The sequence below is a fragment of the Scheffersomyces xylosifermentans genome, assembly GCF_036884685.1.
Source record: "Scheffersomyces xylosifermentans strain CBS 12540 chromosome Unknown RJT20scaffold_3, whole genome shotgun sequence".
NCBI classification, from domain to species: Eukaryota; Fungi; Ascomycota; class Pichiomycetes; order Serinales; family Debaryomycetaceae; genus Scheffersomyces; species Scheffersomyces xylosifermentans.
Genome location: NW_027042941.1, coordinates 1,172,849 through 1,192,848, shown reverse-complemented (window position 1 = coordinate 1,192,848; position 20,000 = coordinate 1,172,849). Strand labels below are relative to the sequence as shown.

General features: G+C 41.3%; 5 protein-coding genes across 5 annotated transcripts; 2 read left to right on the top strand and 3 right to left on the bottom strand. All coding sequences in view use genetic code 12, as the record gives it.

The window, feature by feature from the left end:
- Nucleotides 1–769: 769 nt before the first annotated feature.
- On the top strand, nt 770–2,923 carry RJT20DRAFT_94537 (SAGA complex subunit; the record flags this gene model as incomplete). The annotated part of the gene is made up of 2 exons (XM_064921537.1): nt 770–881; nt 984–2,923. The coding sequence occupies 2 exons, from the start codon at nt 770–772 to the stop codon at nt 2,921–2,923; spliced, it is 2,052 nt and encodes a 683-aa protein (XP_064775097.1).
- A 163-nt stretch (nt 2,924–3,086) lies between these two features.
- Nucleotides 3,087–4,927, bottom strand: RJT20DRAFT_36614 (cytochrome P450). Its single transcript, XM_064919853.1, has one exon. It carries the CDS (start codon nt 4,798–4,800, stop codon nt 3,250–3,252), a length of 1,551 nt encoding a protein of 516 aa, XP_064775096.1. The 5' UTR covers nt 4,801–4,927; the 3' UTR covers nt 3,087–3,249.
- Nucleotides 4,928–7,220: 2,293 nt separating this feature from the next.
- Nucleotides 7,221–10,062, bottom strand: GYP8 (Gyp8p). The gene has a single exon (XM_064919852.1). It carries the CDS (start codon nt 9,861–9,863, stop codon nt 7,467–7,469), a length of 2,397 nt encoding a protein of 798 aa, XP_064775095.1. The 5' UTR covers nt 9,864–10,062; the 3' UTR covers nt 7,221–7,466.
- Nucleotides 10,063–13,282: 3,220 nt separating this feature from the next.
- RJT20DRAFT_94615 (uncharacterized protein) lies at nt 13,283–14,479 on the top strand (the record flags this gene model as incomplete). The annotated part of the gene is made up of 1 exon (XM_064921541.1): nt 13,283–14,479. One exon carries the CDS (start codon nt 13,283–13,285, stop codon nt 14,477–14,479), a length of 1,197 nt encoding a protein of 398 aa, XP_064775094.1.
- Nucleotides 14,480–15,044: 565 nt separating this feature from the next.
- Nucleotides 15,045–16,236, bottom strand: GRE3 (trifunctional aldehyde reductase/xylose reductase/glucose 1-dehydrogenase (NADP(+))). The gene has a single exon (XM_064916931.1). It carries the CDS (start codon nt 16,109–16,111, stop codon nt 15,143–15,145), a length of 969 nt encoding a protein of 322 aa, XP_064775093.1. The 5' UTR covers nt 16,112–16,236; the 3' UTR covers nt 15,045–15,142.
- Between the last annotated feature and the right edge of the window lie 3,764 nt (nt 16,237–20,000).

Genomic DNA, 20,000 nt, shown 5'->3' with positions numbered 1-20,000 from the left:
AATATATTTCATCGACATTTAACCATATTTCATTCATTTTCAGCTATTTTTCACCAGTTTTCACCTCTTGGAAAATGGCTGCTAACTTGTTCTCTGGTTCGTTTGGTAGCGTCTCCACTTAATATAATCTACATAATATTATGTCCTATAAGATCCAATTTAATACCTTTATTTCGAAGATTTTCACAATGAAAGTCATGCACATCTTTCACTACAGATACCTCTAACTCAATTCAACACAACCACCTCTATTTAACTTCATTCAGCCAAACTATTCAACCATACTATTCAACTCTTTGACTACCCTACAACTGCCTCTAAATAATGGCCCTCCACCAAGGTTGTAGTCACGTGATCCCATGCAGCCGACTTTTATTGCTATCCACACGACCTTTCTTTCCAGTATGTCAACAGAAATACCATTTACAACCAATTCTTATGTTCTTTTTTAGACTATAGTTTGTGTATATATAAGCGAAAAGATCGGTAAATTGTATTATAGATCGTGGACGAGACAATTGTGGACTCGGAGCGAATTGTATTTTTATTAGCATAGAAAACGGGTTTCTGGCTGTGATTGTAGAAGTCAGACGTTGAAAGGAGATCTGGTGAATAATTGGAGTTATAGAGATTGATTCGAAGTTCGTTAATTTGATTTGTTTAATTCTTCCAAAAGGAAAGTGAAAATCGTGATCTCGTCAAGAAGGATATACGAGCGATAAGCAAAATTTTGTAAAAATCCTCGGAATAGTTAAAAGAATAAGTCATCATGGCGTCCATAGAACAAGATGATATGTTCAATATGCAAAATGACGATGAAGATATGATGGATGAAAACGAAGATGATGGAGAAGACTTGAATAATGGGTCCAATGGGTACGGTGATGACCTAGCAAATGGAAATGAAAATGACGATGACGATGATGGAGACGGAGACGGCGATGGAGATGGTGATGGAGATGGTGACGGAGAAGATGATGAAGGTGAAGACGAAGACAACGATGAAGACAACGAAGACGAAGAAAATGACGATGACAACGACGATGAAGATGACGATGATGATGAAGAGGAAGAGGAAGAAGATGAGGAAATGAACGCTGAAGATGAAGAAGAAGAGGATGATGACGAAGATGATGACGATGAAGATGCAAAATTCATGGATGCTCGAGAACACAATGAGGACATCCAGCCTTCTGCTGTCGTTCCAGCTCTAGAATCAACATCTCTTTCACAAGAAGATGGAGATGTGATAATGGTGGATGACAAAGAAGAACAAGAAGACGACGAAAAGAGACAGATTGAAGGAGACATAGAAGATGGTTCGTTAGAGGAGGAGGAAGAAAAAGACATAGAAAAGGATACTGAGGACCACGCCCAACAGGAAGAAGCCGAAGTGTCTGAAGCTGACGAAGGTCCTCAACTGTTCCGAGAAAGAATTATATCAAAGGCCAAGGTGGCGACTGAATTTGATATTGTACCCTCAGTAGCCATTCCATATACTTCACAATGTCAATCGTTGGCATTCACTGATGGTCCTAAATGGATTTTAACAGGAGGTGAGGATGGTTTCATCCGTAAATATGACTTTATTGCATCTATTCAGGGAAAATCGCCATTAACTATGGCACAAAAGCATAACTTGGTGGACTCGTTGACAAAAGCGGGCGTCATTTGCTCGTACTGGGAAAATGAGCAGCCGTTAACCAAAAAAGAACTCATGAAAACCAATTCCAAGTTAAAGATCAGCGACTTCAGTACTGGATCTGTAAATTATGAACCAAAAGTTAACCCAGTATATTCATTGGACGTTGAGAGGAATGGGTATTGGTGTTTGTCGGGTCTTCTTTCCGGAGGAATATCACTTTACACAATGCGCTATAACGAAGGCAATATCCATCATTACTTCAGACATGGCCTGAGAAAAGACAACTCCAAAGGACACAGTGACGCTGTTTCAGTGATACGATTAAATACTGACCAGAATAAATTTCTTTCTGGCTCATGGGATAAATCAATTAGAGAATGGGATCTCAACACGGGACAGTCTACAAATCTATTTTTGGGAAGTTCTGGTCAAATTTCGAACGTACAATATCGCCCGCTAGGCCTTGCAGATTTATCTTTAGACATCGTAGATGAATCGGAAGCTGCTGATGAAGCCCAGAATGATAAAACCAATAACGGAAAGGCTGAAGAGGAGGATGACATCAATTCATTATTCGGAGAGAGTGATGAAGAGTCTGGAAAAGAGACAGAGAGAAAGGTATTAGAGACTAAAGACAAATCAAGTCCGAAACCAGCATTTAATACAGGCTCAAAAGCCAGTAATAAAACTTATAAAAATGAATCTATCTTCATGAGTTCCAGTATGAATGGAACAATTAACATCTGGGATGTTAGGGTAGCAAGTCCAGTACTTCGTCTTGGAGTGTCAGAGGGTACTCCACCTTGGTGTATGTCATCTACATGGTCCAATTGTGGTGACTTGATCTACGCAGGGAGAAGAAACAGTACCGTTGAGGAATTTTCCATTAGGATGCCTCATAAAAGAGCGAAGTCTGGTCACAATAAGGATACAATGGTACCGAACGTTCTGAAGCTTCTCCAGTTCCCTAAAATATCGGGACCAGTCAGTGCTATTTCCACCATGCCTAATAACAACTTCCTCTTATGTGGTTCAAACGATAATATTCGTTTATATGACTTGACTCTTTACGATGAGCTTTCCAATGCTTCTATCAACAAGAACAAGCAAGCCACACCATTCTTAATTATTCCGGGTCATCATGGAGGTATACTAAGTGCTCTCCATGTCGATGAGACAGGACGTTTCATGGTAAGTGCCAGCGGTAATAGAGGATGGGGACACAGTGCATACACGGATACTGTATTGATATATGAGATCGATTTTGAAGGTATATAATATAGAGATGCTAAAGCCACTTCACGAATAAAGCGATTTCGTTACCACGAGTCGAAATATACGTACGAACTATGTAGTGACATCACAAGAAGAGACTTGATACAACGTGGTCTACCCAATAGAGCAGATACTACGCCGCCAAGTTGGACTTGTTAGTTACCTTATAATCTATTTAATACCTATACACTATACACTACTATATACTTACAATTTAATGTCATTCCATAGCAAGTGCCCCTATTAAATTGCTGTTAAAACTCGTTAGTTCATTAATAACCAAATATTTCATAATTCGTCACATTATCTTGCTTGAAGAGACTGCCAGTTTAAGATGTCATTTGGACATGAACACCTTCTTGGTGGCACATTGTCAATTGCACTGCCTTTCTTGGAGGATAAATACCTTGGTCTTTGCTTACAAGATTAGGGAACATTTGGAGTAATCTAACAATGATGTAAGATGCTTCAGTGATGGCAAACTGTTGTCCCAAACAAATTCTTGGGCCACCGTTGAAAGGAAGATAAGCCCAGCCCAATCTCTTCATATCGAACCATCTCTCTGGTCTAAATTCATTAGCATCCTTACCATAGTGTTCCTCTAATCTGTGGGTAAAGTAGACACCATAGGCAACAGTAGTACCTCTTGGAACAAAGATTGGAGCCTGTCCATCCATTCCACCTCCAGTTGGCAAAACGGTATCCTTGGTAGCACATCTGAAATTGATTGGAACTGATGGATAAAGTCTCAAAACTTCGTTTAAGACAACTTTCAAGTACTCACATCTCTTCAAGGATTCAAAAGTGATGTCTTCAATTCTCTCCTCACCTGGACCACCGAAATTGGCGTAAACCTCGTCCTTCAACTTTTGAAGGATTTCTGGTCTTCTGGCTAATTCATAGAAAGTGAATGAGAGCAATCCAGCAGTTGTATCTCTTCCAGCTACCAAGATGTTAAGCAATTGATCTTGTAAAACAGTTGGGTTTCTAGTTTGTTTAACCAATTCATACAAGAAGATGTATCCACTTTTAGATTTCTCTTCCAATTCTTGTGGTGTTAAATTAAGAGCCTTGTTGACGAAATACTTGGCAACCTTTCTGACATTAGCATTGCACCTTTTGAATTCGCTGTTGTTGATAGTCCAGTAAAGAATCTGAGAATACGATCTGGAAGCCAAGTACCTTTGAGATGTATTGAAGGATTCGGCGAAGGTTGAGGTTCCGTCGATAGAAACTGGAGTAACGCCAACCTCTTCATCCAACAAAGAATGAACACTCTCACCGAATAAGAACTCGGTAGCCGAATCAAGGGTAAGTCTGAAGAATAACTCTTGGAGGTCAAACGTCTCGCCCTTCTTGGCCTTAATGTGGTCTGCAAGAACAAGCAAGTGAGGTTCCAAAGCTTTAACATGAGAGACTTGTTCTCTAGCGAATTGAGGTCTCAACATTGATCTTGAGTGCTTCCATCCTTCACCGTCCAAGGTGAAGATACCTTCACCCAATAATGGAGCAAAATGGGCATGTCTAAAACCAAGAGCAAAGTCATTGAATTGCGTTGCCAAGATGGCTTTCATGAGCTCAGGGTCACAAGTAAGCAAGACATTGACACCAAAAAGGTTAACATACTGGGTGTGGGATGGGTACTTCTTGAAGAGTTCCAACCCGTAGTCGACCATTTCACCGGTATCCTTCAACTTAAGCAATAAACGAATAATTGGAATACAGAGGAATCCTCCTTCGAATTTAGGAGGGTTCTTGCACCCATGTTTCCTGATGATAAGTTGGACTTGAATGTATCTAATCAAGAACAACAGACCAACGGCTGCTATAGTAAGATAGTACCATTGAGGTAAGAGTGAATATAAGTAAGCAATTGACATTCCGAAGTACCTTTCGCTTCAATTCTCCAATTGCTTTGAATAGTTGAATACTTGAATACTTGACTACAATATGATGAATATCAGTTATTAAATATTCAAAAACTATTTGCTACACCTTGGTTGATAGATATGTTCTATACTTATATATGGAAACTTCTACCTCCAATCAACCCTACTCCGTTACAAGTACAATGGGGTAACTTGAACTTAGACAGGCCATAACGCCCTAATCCAAACTACCTTCTGTGCAGCAAACTAAAGCCATTGTGAATGAACGTCTCCGTTCTCCGAACGTTGGAGAGCATTATAAGGAACAGATGATGCATAGTGACATTTTTCATGTGAAGATCTACAAAGGTACGGAGCATGTGAAACGGTCGATGCCTTATACGAAGTCTTGAAAGATGCACTGGGCTTGTTACAAGCAAGTCTAGCAACAAAAGAGTAAGAAAAGAGGAGAAGAGATTCAGTCCAGGTGAGATGCATCCCTTCTACCTGAAAGAGGTATCAAGATTCGATGTTTTGGGAGATAAGCCACTGCAATAACGTCTTGTTGAAGAGGATATTTTAGATGGTATTCACTTTGCACATGCTAACGAAGGGGTAATCTAGAATGGTTATGGTTCATGGTATAGTACATTGTATGGTACAGTATTATTCAGATGAATGTCGCACATCTCTCAAGAAAATGGCCACTTCATATCCATAATATTGAGACTCCCATATCAACCAAAAATGACCCTTCTGTAGTAAATCAATTGATCAATGGGCGCGACATTGATTAAGATTCAGTTATGATGGGTTTGAGCTAAGACAAGCAGTATTGCTCTTTGTGTGTCCGCAAAACCGGTTGGTATAATCTGATATCACGAAGTCTATCTAGCTAAAGCAAAAATAACAAAAATCGGATATCTGTAACAATTGAATGGTGCTATTCACAGGTTCAGTCCCATTCAATGTCGCACCTATTGGATAGTTTAATTGATACCAAACCTAAATATTTACTATCTACAGTGGCTAACATATTAACATTACGGTAAGGGAATTTATTTGAAAATGGAGCGACATCCATGTGAATAATACTGTACATGGTATGGTACATGGTATGGTACATGGTATGGTACATGAACGGACATTTCAAGTATATACGATGGTGGAATAGTTCGCCTGGGACATGTATAGACTTGGTATAAGGCAACTGTCAAAAGAAAGCGGATTTATCAAAAACAAGCCACGTTTGTTGAACATGGATGCAATGAAAAACTGGTTTTACTGGTGTTCCTGGTGTTCCTGGTGAAGCCATTAACAAGAAAAATCATCTTCTATTGTATAGAAGCTACAAAGGAGTCTCCTTCTTATCCTCTCCTCCTCTTCTTCCTCTTCAGTGTAAAGCCTTTACCGTAACTATAGAAAGGTTATTTCTAAAATAGTACTATAGTAGTGTAAAAGAAATAGACTTATAATACAAATTCTCCAGAATCATTAATGTAGAGTATGCTATCGTATCATCATTGCATGTAGTGCATCCTATCATGTCTAGAATATCAGTTGCGGGTTTTCCATATTTTAACAATATGGAATAAAAATTATCAAGATCATCTCCATTCACCATAGATACAAAGACTGATAAGGTTGCTCCCTGCTCCCTGAATACCCGCAGACAATACCCGTTCCTTATCCCCAAATCCTGTACATATCCTGATTCTACAATGGCGCCATGAAAGCATCCTTGCTATATCTGGAAATCGGGGTGCAAGAAATGGCCAGAACTAGCGAATTGTTATTGTTATTGGTAATAAGGCATTGGATGCGGTAGCTTTGGGCATGTCAAAAGGCATGGGAGGGGTTGTTTTTAGACTAGCGAATAGTAGTTATTGTGCTCTGGAGTTATCGGAGCAGCAACATGAAACTCGTTGGAAGTTGATCTACATGTAGTGTAGAGGTATTGTGGTTATATATATATGCAAGCTTCTATTGGAGGGGGGGTTGTTTCTGGCTGAAGGCATTGTTCTTATTCGTAGATGTAGGCAGTATGCTTATTGAAACGGCCATGTTGATAAGATCGCGTGACAGGACATGTGGTTGGATGCCACGAAATGCAGTAAATGGAATAGGGCAGTTTTTGGCTTGTGTCATCGAGTAAAAGATCTTCAACTTGAAGGGTGACTTGCCCATACATGAGTGACGAAGAAATGCCTAGTAAGGTAAAATACATTGGCGGGGTTAAGTTCCAAGTGATCGGTTTTTTGCAGCCAGAAGTTTAAATATGGAATGGTTAGCTGTGGTTACTACAACCAGCAGCTGAACTTATGTAGTTATATTACGCTCTTATTCATGAAGAAAAGGTGTGGTCATTGTCTACTTTGAAGAAGTCTACGTCTGGGACCGTTAGCCTTACGCATTGATCTGTTGTCTAGTTTTGGCAGAAAGACTGCCAATAATAAATTAAGTTGTAATCGGCAAGACTACGATGTAACCATGTAATACCGATACAATTGAAATGTATACACTGGGGGGGATATGTGAAAAAAGTAGACGGGGTATGTTGCGTGATGAAGGAGTTGCAAAAGTTCTACTTTGGGGAACCGACCCTCTTATGTGAACGCTGTCCATACCAGAACGTTATTACACTAAAGATTGAAATAGCATCCAGATACTATCCAACTTCAAGAAATAAACCCATATAACGTGTTCCTCAAACTACCGAGGCCAACCTGTCCTAATGTTATGCCAGAGTTGACGATTTCGGACTCTTTAACGAAATTGCATACACCGCCAATAACCTCGCCCATGTCATTGATCAATTCCGTGCTTATGGTGCTTATCTCCGAAGTCAAGGCATTGATGGGTTCGTTGTTGATGAGGCCCCTTCCAAACCTTTTGATGGGTGATGAAAAGTTGAAATAACGAAAAAAATTGTTGCTGTAAAAGTTCTCGTGATGTCTTGCAACCAAGAAGTGCATCAAGAAACCAACAAATCCAATGGTGAAACTGATCTTGTAAATATTATCGAACAAAAGATTTTGATTTCTCTTGATGACTTTCTTATCCTTCTCTCCGTTGGACGATGGCTCCGAAGTATCATGGGACCTATTCCTGAAGAGCTTCTTTAGTATCATCGACGAAGTATTGACGATACTGGAATTCACCGAAGAAGAAGACAGGCCCAAGCTGAGAGATGACGAAAGCAGGTGAGGACTCGAATCAAAATCTGTCTCAGATGTTATTGAGTTGGCCATAGCTTCCTGTCTTTCATTCATCTTTTGGAGAATGGCTAAATCGTGAATAGTCTGCCTGGACATTTCCAAATCCTGCTCTTGCACCAAATCGGCAAGTGCAGTGGTATGAGAATCGGGGGACGTACTATTAACTAAAAGGTGTTTATAATGGTTGTGCTTGTAAACCTTATCAAAATCAAAGCTAGAAGTTGTCAACAACACGGAACTCTTGTTGAACTCCTTAAACCACACATTAAAAGTTGTATCCGAGTTGCACAAGTTATGAAAGGAGTACTTCTCAACCAACTTCTTGGTATTATTAAGGATTCTAACCAAATCATTGTCGGTCATTCCACTGAACAAATTAGCTGGCGAAAGGAGAGTGTGAACTAAATCCAGATCCACATCCCTAAAGTCTGTTCCATCTTCCTCTAAAACATTCAATCTCATTAAAAGTTCATGCTTGAAGTGCTGCAAAGCACCCACATAAATATATACATTGATTAGGATAGAATTATAGCTCAAACCAAAATCCCAGAGGGTGAGGATGTGTGTGATACTTGAGATGTCATGGGAGTATAATGTAAGTAGTGCCAGTAAAGCTTGGTAGAATGCATAGTCGTAGAATGTACCATCTGATTGGATGTAAGAATTGCTTGTTTGCTTGATTAATTCAAAAAGCGTTGGCTCTGCTGCTTCCAAGAGCGCTGGGATAAGCCTCAAGTGATTCACGGAAAGGTTAATATCGATAGTCATGAAATCTCTCAAATGGAAGACGGTCAAGCGTTCAAGTATCTTGTAAGCGGCTTCCTCATTAATACAGTAGCTAAGTTGGCCATCTGATGTGACTTCCTCGAGAATCTTGTTGGACGGCTGGGGTTCATTGCATACCAATAGAACTATGCTTGCAATATCATGGTAACCCTGATAATAGTTAAGGGAAGGGTACTTCCTTAAGACTTTAATGATGAGGTTGAAAAGCCGTTTCTTGAGTTCTTCGATATCCGAATTTGAGAAGATTGTCGTAAATGAGTCTGCTTGGGAGGCATGTTGTATTGATTGTATATGGTTTAGTATGGTAAACAGCCTTTGGATGTCCAAACGGACCTGGTCTTCATCCTTATGCGGAGGGAGGTCGATTGAATCAAGGTTGGATAGAAGAAACGACGCAGCTGCTGCATTTAACTTTGATGTTTTGTTTGTGGACATTCCCTTGGGAGTATAGACTTTCTCTGATGGAGAATCTGGAATTAATGGATCAGATGAAAGATCTGGGTGGTCTACAAAGTCTATTAAATCGTCGTTCTCATTTAACGTTTGAGATGTTGCGTTGCTACTGGTGAGGTCGTTATTAGTGTTATTGTTTCCGGTATTAGCATCACCATTCGTAAAAGTATTCTTGGTTTTGTTGTTGTCATTAGTATTATCGTTATTGTGCTTGGGGACGGTATCCGTTTCGTCTTTGTCGTCCAAATCTATTCCAAGCAATATAGGCCATATTTTTGCTCTCAAGTCATTGCTGATAAGGCCATCATTTGATCTCAGATATTCTACAAAAAGTTCACCGTGGTCATTGTAGCTGCTTTTATGTATTGAATTTGAATCGGCATCTTCGCTTTCGTGTGATATTGACTCATTTAGTTCCGAATCGGCCGATCTCTTGATCAATTCTTCTCTCAATACTTTCGCCTTCAAAGTACGAATATGTTCGTTCAACGGCTGTTCGTCGGTGTAGAAGGATCTTCCCAATTTGTGGATGTCCATTGACACCCAGTCTGGATGGGACAGCAGTGACTGCAGGAGAAGAGTGTGCTGGGACGAGTTATCGGACACAGTTATTGACATTTGAAGCAATAATGACTGTGATGAGTACCGGTGAGGATGGCACGGTTACTGGGGCAAATTGTACGGGATTTTTGGGGTGTCCAGTGACACGGATGGTTTGTAGGTGTTCTTGATAGTGTTCAGTATAGGATTGTGGCGAGTAGTGATCTCTTTTCAGGAAAAGTAAATGGATGTTCTTGGAAAGAAGACACTAATGAACAGTGACGAAATAAATAAAATGGTTGTTTTTTAGTATGTTAGGGGCCGGCGGCTAAATTTTAGGCGGTTGTTGAGTGTGCAGGGAGAGGTGGTGCTGGGGAGGAAGAGAGGGAGAGGGAGAATGAGGGAAATTAGTGAGAGATAAGAGAGAGGATATGGAAAAGGTGGAGGATGAATGAGGAAATTAGTGAGGGTGCGAGAGTGGAAATAGTGCGGATAAGTGAGAATAAAGTAAGGGAATGAGGATGGAAAATAGTGAGGGAGCCAAAGAGGGAGTTTTGCGAACTGAGGCAACTGAGGCGACTGAGGCAATTAAGGAGGTGAGATCAGATCTATGAGGAGCGATAGGTAAGTTGAGGTGGTTAGATATGAGGCAGTTAGTTCGATGAGGAAAGATAGGTAGATGAGTTGGTTAGGTATATGGCGAAAGATGTATATATATAAATATATATATTTATATATCAGGTTGTTAAATGTATGAGGAAAGCTAAATATATGAGAGGAGATAGGTAAATGAGGAAAGATAGATCAAAAAGGTAGTAAGATATGAGGTAGTTTAAGAAATGAAATTGTTATTTATAGGTTAATTAGATCAAAGAGGTAGCAAAATATGATGTATTAAGATTTGATTCAGTGAAATATTAATATTTGCTTCATTTAGTTGCTAAATGTACTGAATATTTTAATACTGCTGGCACTGCAATAACCATTGTAGCTGATGTTGTAATAAGAATAATGGTAGTTTGATACATGAGATAGAAGAATAGGATAAGTGAAAAATCGATATATGAGAAAGCGAACTAGAAAGTTATAGTAACTAATACTCTTACTGCCAAATTAAGTTGTTCATGATAAATAATGATTAAGTTAGCATAGAGAGAAATAGATTCTTAACGGCAATTAGAGAGAGGTGAAGTTGGATGTTATTAGTGAGATGAATTTGGAAAAAGTGACAATGTATTATACAACTAATAGTGACAAGGATAAGGAAGTGAAATATTAACAGATTGGTAGCGAGATTTCAATAGATAAATTACAGTAGTGATACGAAGAGATAATGAGAGTTTAGAGAGGAACTGATTAAATGAAGCGATGTTCATGTGAGTGAAGAGAAGAGTGGATATGAGATATAAAAGAATGAAAGAGAGAAGAGGGAATGCTACAAGGAAAATATATAATTGTAGATACTCTGGTTATCCATGACAAAATATAATTTTAGATATTCTAGTTATTTATGAGAAATGGTTAGGGTAATATGAATTAAGCAAAGATGAAAGAGCTGGTCTCGCATATTAGACAAACGGCAGAAGGTGGAAGAAAGCAGGGTGCAACAAGTTAACACAATACAAGAAACAATAATATAAGAGACCATACCATAACCATACTATTTGAAATAAATTCTACCAACAGCAAGCACCAGCAAAATATGATCATCCCAATAGGAATGGACCCCTACGATCAGGGAACCCCTACAGCATCTCTAAGATAATCTTGAAAATAGTTAAAGAAGAGCACAAGAGCTAGTTCCCCGTAGTAACAAATGTACTAACTAAGTGCCCCCTTAGAGCATATTCAACGACATATCAATACCATAATAATCATACGAAGTCTTCACAACAACATATCGTATTGATTCCCCGGAATTGATAAGAAAATAAAACCCAGGTCTGAAAGTCTGGGCTGGTTCCTTTGGACCTTCAAACTCTCTGCGTGACCCCAGACCATCGGTACACAAACTGCAACGAAGATGTGGTTAGAGGCTTAACCTATGACCTCTTTCTTGGTATTTCGTATTCTTTAGAGAGAGATGGTTGTAATGTGATGCCATCATGCTTATTTGGTGATGGTGCGGCTGGAAATAATGAAGAATGGAACATTTAGGTGGTATGGTCCATCCATGGAGTATAGTGTATGGGATGACGGAGGGGGTGTTGGAGGTAAATGGCTGATTAATATTCATTGAGAGGGGTGGGCTGTTCTACGACATGCCGCAAGGGTGTTCTTTATGACTGTTTTCTACCAATTCTACCATTTCTACCATGGGATGACTCTACAGTAGAAGTTTCATAGGCTACAGGCTACAGACTACAGATTACAGTATATCCATATCCTTATCACAACTCTCCATGGCAGATTCTACCCTATAACTCTACTAAAACAAGACCATACCGGAACTCTATTCTACTAACTCCTCTCCGTTCATATTCCTTTTACAGAAAACGCCATACCCTCGTAATTCATCCTCTGTATTACTCCTCTATTGGGTTCTCACATACAATGACATGACAATGACAGTGACAATCACAATGACAGTGACAGTGACAGCGCTCCCCCCACAGAACGTTCCCTCACTAAATTAAGAAAAGATGGGGTAGAAAAGAGGTTCCAGAACAGGATCGCCCAATTGGGAAGTCGATGGGGACTGGGTGTCCACTTGTAATAAGTGCGTTCGAGTTTCTGTGTCTTCTATGAGGATGCTGCGGTATGGTGATAAAGATCTGTGAGTGATAGAGTGGTGGTACAGAAGTGATGGTGCAGAATGGAAAGTGATAGAGTGGTGGAATTGGTATTTTTGAAGATATTAATTGTTATTGGAAAATGACAAACTATACTAGATGCTGATGTTGAGTAGGTAGTAATTGAAAATCATTACTTAGTCAAGTTCGTTGTCTTGAAACAAAATGAAATGAAATGAAATAAGCTATAAAAACAGAGAGAATAAAGGTAGAAAGAACCCACGGCCAGAAGTCATCGAATCCATGTCTCGTTTCTACTAGCGACTTTGAACAGAATAGCATTTTACTATAGAGGAGACCATTTTTTACCAGGTTATATTACAGGCTAGTAGAGTTTTCACATTTCGCCCTATCACATTGTCGCATTGTCACCTACTCCCCCTGTCACCTTAATATCCATGGTATCATATCTTTCATATCCACTTCCTCTTCCTTTCGTCTTCTTCACCATTGTGATCCTCGGCGACAGTTTCCCTCGCCAACTTCTGTCACGTGACTTTCTTCATATCGATTTCTCGTCCGATTCGATGGAAAGGTTTGGTGAAAAGTCACTTTGCATTGAGTTTTAGTATATCTTCTAGTCTTCATTGGTAACAGATTGTTATACATAGGTCTTCTGGATTCAATTGGCCTGCGACTCGGAACTTCAAGTTCGCACTAACTACTAAAAAAATCCTTCCTTCTCTCGTCTCTTCTTATCTCATTATGCCCGTCGCTATTGAAAAAGCCGACCCCACAAATGAAATCATTAAGATTTCCTGGGCCGACAACAACACGTCGTCTTACCACAATATATGGCTCAGAGATAACTGCCACTGCGACCTCTGTTACTATCCACTTACAAAGCAAAGGCTCTTGAACTCGGCTACTATCAATGCCGAGATAAAGCCAGTCGAAGTGAAATTTTCAGATTCGAGCTTGGATATCGTTTGGGACCAAAACAACCACAAGAGTACCTATGATATCGCTTGGTTGTATTTACATTCGTACCTGCCTCGCTTGGTACCTGTCGTAGACCGTGTAGCTGGAGAAAAGACTAAATTGGCCCAATTCTACTGGAAGACCGCTGACATCAAAGACAATATGCCAACAGTCGACTTCAACGAAATAATGAAATCCGGGGATGATACCGATAAAGAAGCTGCTATCAAGGATTGGACGTTAAAGATCTGGAAATACGGATTTTCTCTTATTGATAACGTCCCAGTTAGTCCTGAGGATACACAGCTTCTTTGTGAAAAGTTGGACTACATTAGACCTACCCATTACGGTGGATTTTGGGATTTTACTAGTGATTTGTCCAAGGCAGACACAGCTTACACCAATATCGATATTTCGTCCCACACAGACGGAACTTATTGGTCGGACACCCCCGGTTTACAACTATTCCATTTGCTCTATCATGATGGAACTGGCGGTACGACTTCTTTGGTAGATGCCTTCCAATGTGCTCAAATATTGAAGGAAAAGCATCCAGAAAGTTATGAGATATTCACTCGTATTCCAATTCCAGCTCACTCAGCAGGAGAGGAAAAAGTATGTATCCAACCGGATATTCCACAGCCAATCTTCAAGTTGGATCCTCAGGGCGAATTGCTTCAAGTTCGTTGGAACCAGAGTGATCGTTCCACCATGGACATCTGGGAGAATCCTGAGGATATTCCCAAATTCTACCAGGCCATCAGACATTGGATTTCCATCATTACGGATCCAGAGAACGAGATCTTCTACCAATTAAGACCAGGCCAGTGCTTGATCTTCGATAACTGGAGATGTTTCCATTCCAGGACAGAGTTTACCGGAAAAAGACGGATGTGCGGAGCATATTTCAACCGTGACGACTTTGTTTCGAGGTTGAAATTGCTCAATTTGGGTAGAAAGGCGGTGTTGGATGCTATTTAGTTGATTGTATATACAGAAATAAAAGTTTTGTTTTGATTTAAAAGGTGATCTTGGTGCATGAAGCCCTTGGAGAATTTGTTACTAAAATTGATCCGAGGGATCTCAATCTTAGATCTTTTTTGCTTTTGTACCCTTTGTTCATAGCCAATTTAAAGTTTGATCTATGTACCGCTGCTAATATGGTTTGCTAGACTCATAACCGTCCCGCTTCTACCCCTCTTAATTGTTTGTTGATCTCAGTTTTATGTCACATCAACTTCATCGTTCAATGCCCTTCGTCGATGTCCCATACAAAAAAGAATGAGAAAATTGATGCAAAATCGTTTTTCGCAGCCATTTTTTAGTATGGTGAGAATGGGAGTACTTGGAGATGGATTGATGGTTTATGGTATTTGAAGTTGATGATGAGGATCAATGTTAAGTTGATGATGGTTGTACAGTGGAAAGAGAGCATTAGCCAAGAAATGAAGAATTTTTATGAAGAATTGAATGACTTCAATGGTGGTATTATAGTGGAAATATAGTTATTTACTGCTAATTTACTGCTACAGTTGATATAAGAAGATTTTGAAATAATGGGCTATATTATTTATATGTAATTTCTAATTATGACTAAACCCATTTATTTGCATTTTTATCAGCATCCATCCTCTGCAAGCAAGCTTAAACGAAGATTGGGATATGGTCCCAGTCCCATGGGTCGTTGAATCTCAAGTTGATGTCCAACTTGGCGATCTCCTCGAAGTCCTCCTTGGTCAAGTCGAAGCTGTTGAAACCTCTGTTTTGGACCAATCTCTCTGGGAGGTTAGACTTTGGAATGACAGCAATACCTCTTTGAGCAGACCATCTCAACAAAACCTCAGCTGGGGCCCTGTTGTGCTTGGCAGCAATAGCCTTGATGACCTCGTTTTCGAACAATGGTGGGGTTTTCAAAGCTCTACCTTGGTTCATCTCAACGAAGGATTGAGGACCGAAAGAAGAGTAAGCAGTGACGGTAAGACCGGCCTTTTGGGCGAACTCAATCAATCTTGGTTGTTGCAAGTATGGGTGGTGCTCAACTTGCAAAACAGCTGGCTTGATGGTAGCACCTCTGAGCAAGTCCAAGAGCAAAGCACCTGGGAAGTTGGAGACACCGATGGATCTAATCTTACCGGAAGCGACCAACTTCTCGAGGGCCTTCCAGGTCTCCAAGATTGGGACGTCTTCGTAGTGGAAGTTGTCACCGTCACCACAGTAGAATGCTGGTGGGTACTTCTCCTCGAGTGGGACGAACTTGAAGGCAATTGGGAAGTGGATATAGAACAAGTCAACGTAGTCGGTCTTAAGGTCAGCGAGGGTTCTGTCCAAGGCAGTCTCGACGTTCTTTGGGTCGTGGTAGTTGTTCCACAACTTGGAGACAAGGAAGAGCTCTTCTCTCTTGACGATACCTTCATCAATAGCCTTCTTGACACCGTCACCGATTTCCTTTTCGTTACCATAGTCCTCAGCACCGTCGAACAATCTGTAACCGGCCTTGATGGCTTCGTAGACTTGTTCACCGGCGGTTGGCTTGTCGAGCTTCCAACAGCCGAAACCGATGGAAGGCATCAAGTGACCGGAGCTCAATTTGATTTGTGGGATTGGGGCAACCATTGCGATAGTTTTTAGTAGATTTACAGAAAGTAGCTGGAGGGGATAGACTCAACTGTAGACTGATGATACTGAATAACTTCCTTTTTGACAATGCCAACATCTGGGGGGAATCCACCGACTTATATACCCCATTTTTCACCCATCCCAGGGCTGGAGCTAACCATGGGAGGTCGTGGCGAGAGCCTAAAACTATAGCAACCGATATTTGTTCCATAATTTTTCACCCCAATGGGGAAAGAGGTGTGGGAGGAGATGCCAGTGGTGGTGGTGAGGGTGGGAGGGTGTCATGATGGGGTGGAAAATGGGTGGAGGTAGTGCCGGGGGGAAGGCGATGGAGATGGAGAGAGAAGAGGAAGAAGAGACGGGAAATCAGGTGTTTTGGGAGATTTTGTGTAGAGGGAAGGTTTATGGGAAGGTCAATTGGGGGAGGTTAATTGGAGTGGTGGTGGTGGTGGTGATATTAAATGTTCCACCACGACGTTGTAGTGTGGGAGTGGGAGTGAGTGAGTTTAATGTGTTTAATGTGTTTGTAGAGTGTAGAATGTGTAGAGTACTGTGTCAATTGCTCAAACTGAGTGTATACGTGTACCAATGGATATGTATCCATGTATACGTGTATAAACTGTATAAACAGTATTAGTGTATCAATGTAGAAAGTGTCTAAGCGTATAAGCCTATAAAAGTGATCTACCGGTGAGAGTCTCGGTATCGTTGGATTATTTGATTTCTCGGGGAGGAGCTCGAGGGCTCGATTCTCACTAAATTTTATGGGGGAGCCCGCAGGTGGCAGGTCGCAAGTGGCAGATTTGGCAGATTTCGCAGTCTCGCAGTCTCGCAGTTCTGCATTTTTTTCGCAGTTTCGTAGTTTCGAAGGTCGAAGGTCGCAGCGTGGGGTTGTTTTTTTTTTCTTTTTTTTTTTTGGTTTTTGGTTTTTGGTTTTTCGGGGTCCTCGTTGCGGCGAAATCAATGAAGTCCGGTGGTCGGTGGTGGTGACGGTGGTGACAGCCCAGCATGCAAATCATCTACCGGTGGTGGTGATGATGAGTGAAGGTGAAAGATGGATTGAACTGAGCATTCCGGTGGTGAATGAACTGGTGAATCAAGGAAAGGTCATAAAACCGGTGCTGTGCAGCAGCCCACCGACGAAACCGGCTGCGAATTCTCAGTTTCGATGACATGGCATTGGTGGATAGACTTGACTAGAGATAGAGATGAAGTTGTGGTGTAGGGTGTAGGGTAAAGTTCCATTGTTGTGTGGTGTGCCAATGTGTCTCTGTGCTAATGTGTCTCTTTGGTATACCATGTGTCTCCGTGCTAATGACTCTCTCTACTCCGCTGTGCTCTTCGCACCCATGGTAGGTGACTATGGTCACTACCATTATGCCATAATATCATTGGAGGCCTCCGCAATAAGACACGAGACACGAGACTCCACAAACCACAAGAGACGAGGACAACAATGTGAACCGGAAATGGCCCAAAGTTGGGGTGTTATTTGGGAGAGAAGGTCATACAGAGACAAATATTGAATAATGGGACATTACAGAGAGAGTGACGTACATACATAATGGTGGTGGAACATGGAACATGGAACATATACAGAGACATTACAAAAGAAACCCTCGAGGTAAGATTCGGGGTCGAGGGTTGAATTCGATTCTAGATTACGAGCTCTATCACGGCCTCTCACATACGAAGTCAATACGACAAAACTCGAAGGAAGGTCAGTTAATACTATCCTACGTTATCCTAAGTACATACTGTGCCAACAGAACGTCACTTAAAGGTGAAAAATTGCTAGAATTTTCAACAAGAAAGTACACCCTAGGGCTAACCTGATCTACAGCCAATGCCTTACTGCATTCTTTCCCATATGCTCTAGAACATGACTGGCAGGTGGATGGTTGATGCGAGCATCTGGCTACAAACGAATCAGTTGGAAATGCAAATAATGACATGCCCGCCTTTGAACTCAACTATCGTTACTTGTGTTGTTTTCTACACCACCTTATGCTCCAGATGTTAAAATTAATTTACTTTTTATTATATTATTGAATCCCGGAATTGCCAAGTTTCAGGCCCAGGGCCCTTATGAATCTTCCGTATCGTAATAACCGTAATAACGCTACAATCTCTCTATTCCTGTAATAATCCAGTCACCCATCCACTGCAATACCCCAATAATACCCCAGGGCTCCACCTGATCCCACGACCGATCCCCGGTCAATTTCGTCCATTTCGACCGTTTCGCCAATTTTTTTGCCTCTGGTCAGTTCACCTTCCGTCCTTGGACCTTCTGCCCGTCTAATTATCCTCCACATCGACTCTCTTGTACCTTTCTCGTTATTGTCTTTATGGCTGTCGCCAGCAGTTAAGTACAGGCGTCCCACTAATTTGTCCGGTTGGACCTTACCACCCAAATAAATGCCCCTAACAAAAAGGTTCCAGGACTGCGTCTGGCGGCACGGAGAAATCGTATGCGGATGCACTTCCCAATGTGGTAAGGTGGGGCCGTGGTTGGTTCCGGATGGACTTATGAAGTGGAGACATGGGGACGGTATTAGGATCAGACAGGAACCAACACCAACAAAGAGGTACAAAGTTGAGAGAAAAGTCGAGAGGATCTACCTGTCATTGGGTAGAAGATGCAGTAGGGACAGTTTTCGGAGAGATTTGGCGACGGGGCTGGGGCTTTTTGCATGGAGGATTCTTTTGTTCGTTGTCGTTGTGGTGGGTATGGTTTCTCCGCAGCAGGAGTGAATTAATCCAGAATTCTGGAGAACGTCGAAATGGTCGGTTGGAGTTGGAATTGCTCCGAAGTGCCTTGTAGATAGTGGATTTTGGTTCCGAAACAACACAATTATTATGCGGCCCGTACGTTGATAACGCAGCTGATGTCACGGTTAGAGTGTGGGGTCGGGATGTCTCCTGGAACAACCTCTATTCCCCCTCCCCCTCGATCGTAAAATCTAGTCTCCACAATGAACTCCACGGTATGGTGACGATTTCCAACGACATTAACTACGATCTGGGTATTGTTTATTCCTCGTATTACCCACCAGGCCCCAATAATATCTTTTGGCAATATTTCCTATTCCATTAATTAACTGTAAACGGTCACAGTTAATACTGACATTTCTTTTCTTTTCTCCATAGTTTTCCATTATGCAATTTCACCTATACCGTGATGGGGTGGGCTCTACCCCAGAGAAGGTCAATCCTTTTATGTGACAGCGTGCATGCTGCAGACCTCCACAGGTTATATACGACTTTTCAGCTATCTGCATTCGCTGGGTGCAACTGCAACGGTCCAGTTGTCGATGTTGTCTACGATGTTCTCCAGACGATATTTTTTTGCATACGAACCACCTGGTTTACCGTGTTCACCAGAGTTTTCACTGGTTTTAGTATTTTCCGAGATCTGCCGTTGGCACTAGGTCCACTTGTACATCGTACATGGGACGACGACATGGGCACTGTTCCCAACCGAAAGGTGTAGCCCAAACCGTAGATAGGAGTAAGTTCTATTTTGGGCCAAGTGCATAACCTCAGCCGGAAACTTTTTTGGGTGTAACGTTGCATTGAAACGTTGGAGTATGTCGAGGTGAAGAAAAGGATCTGGGGATCTGGAAATCTGGGGATCTGGGGTTTATCCCCAGAAAGAGAGAGTGGGGTAGAAAGTTGGGGATGGTAGAGGATCTGGTGGTGGTTGTTGTGTTGTGTTGAATGGGGGAAATGGGGCGAGAAATGGTAGTGTCATTGGTATTGGGTGGGTGTATGTTAATGGTATGATTAGTATGGTGAGATGGATTTTTAGGGTGTGGAAGGTGAAAAGTTGTGGAGAGAGTAGGTTACGATGGAGAATGGAGTAGAATGGAGTAGAAGGAAT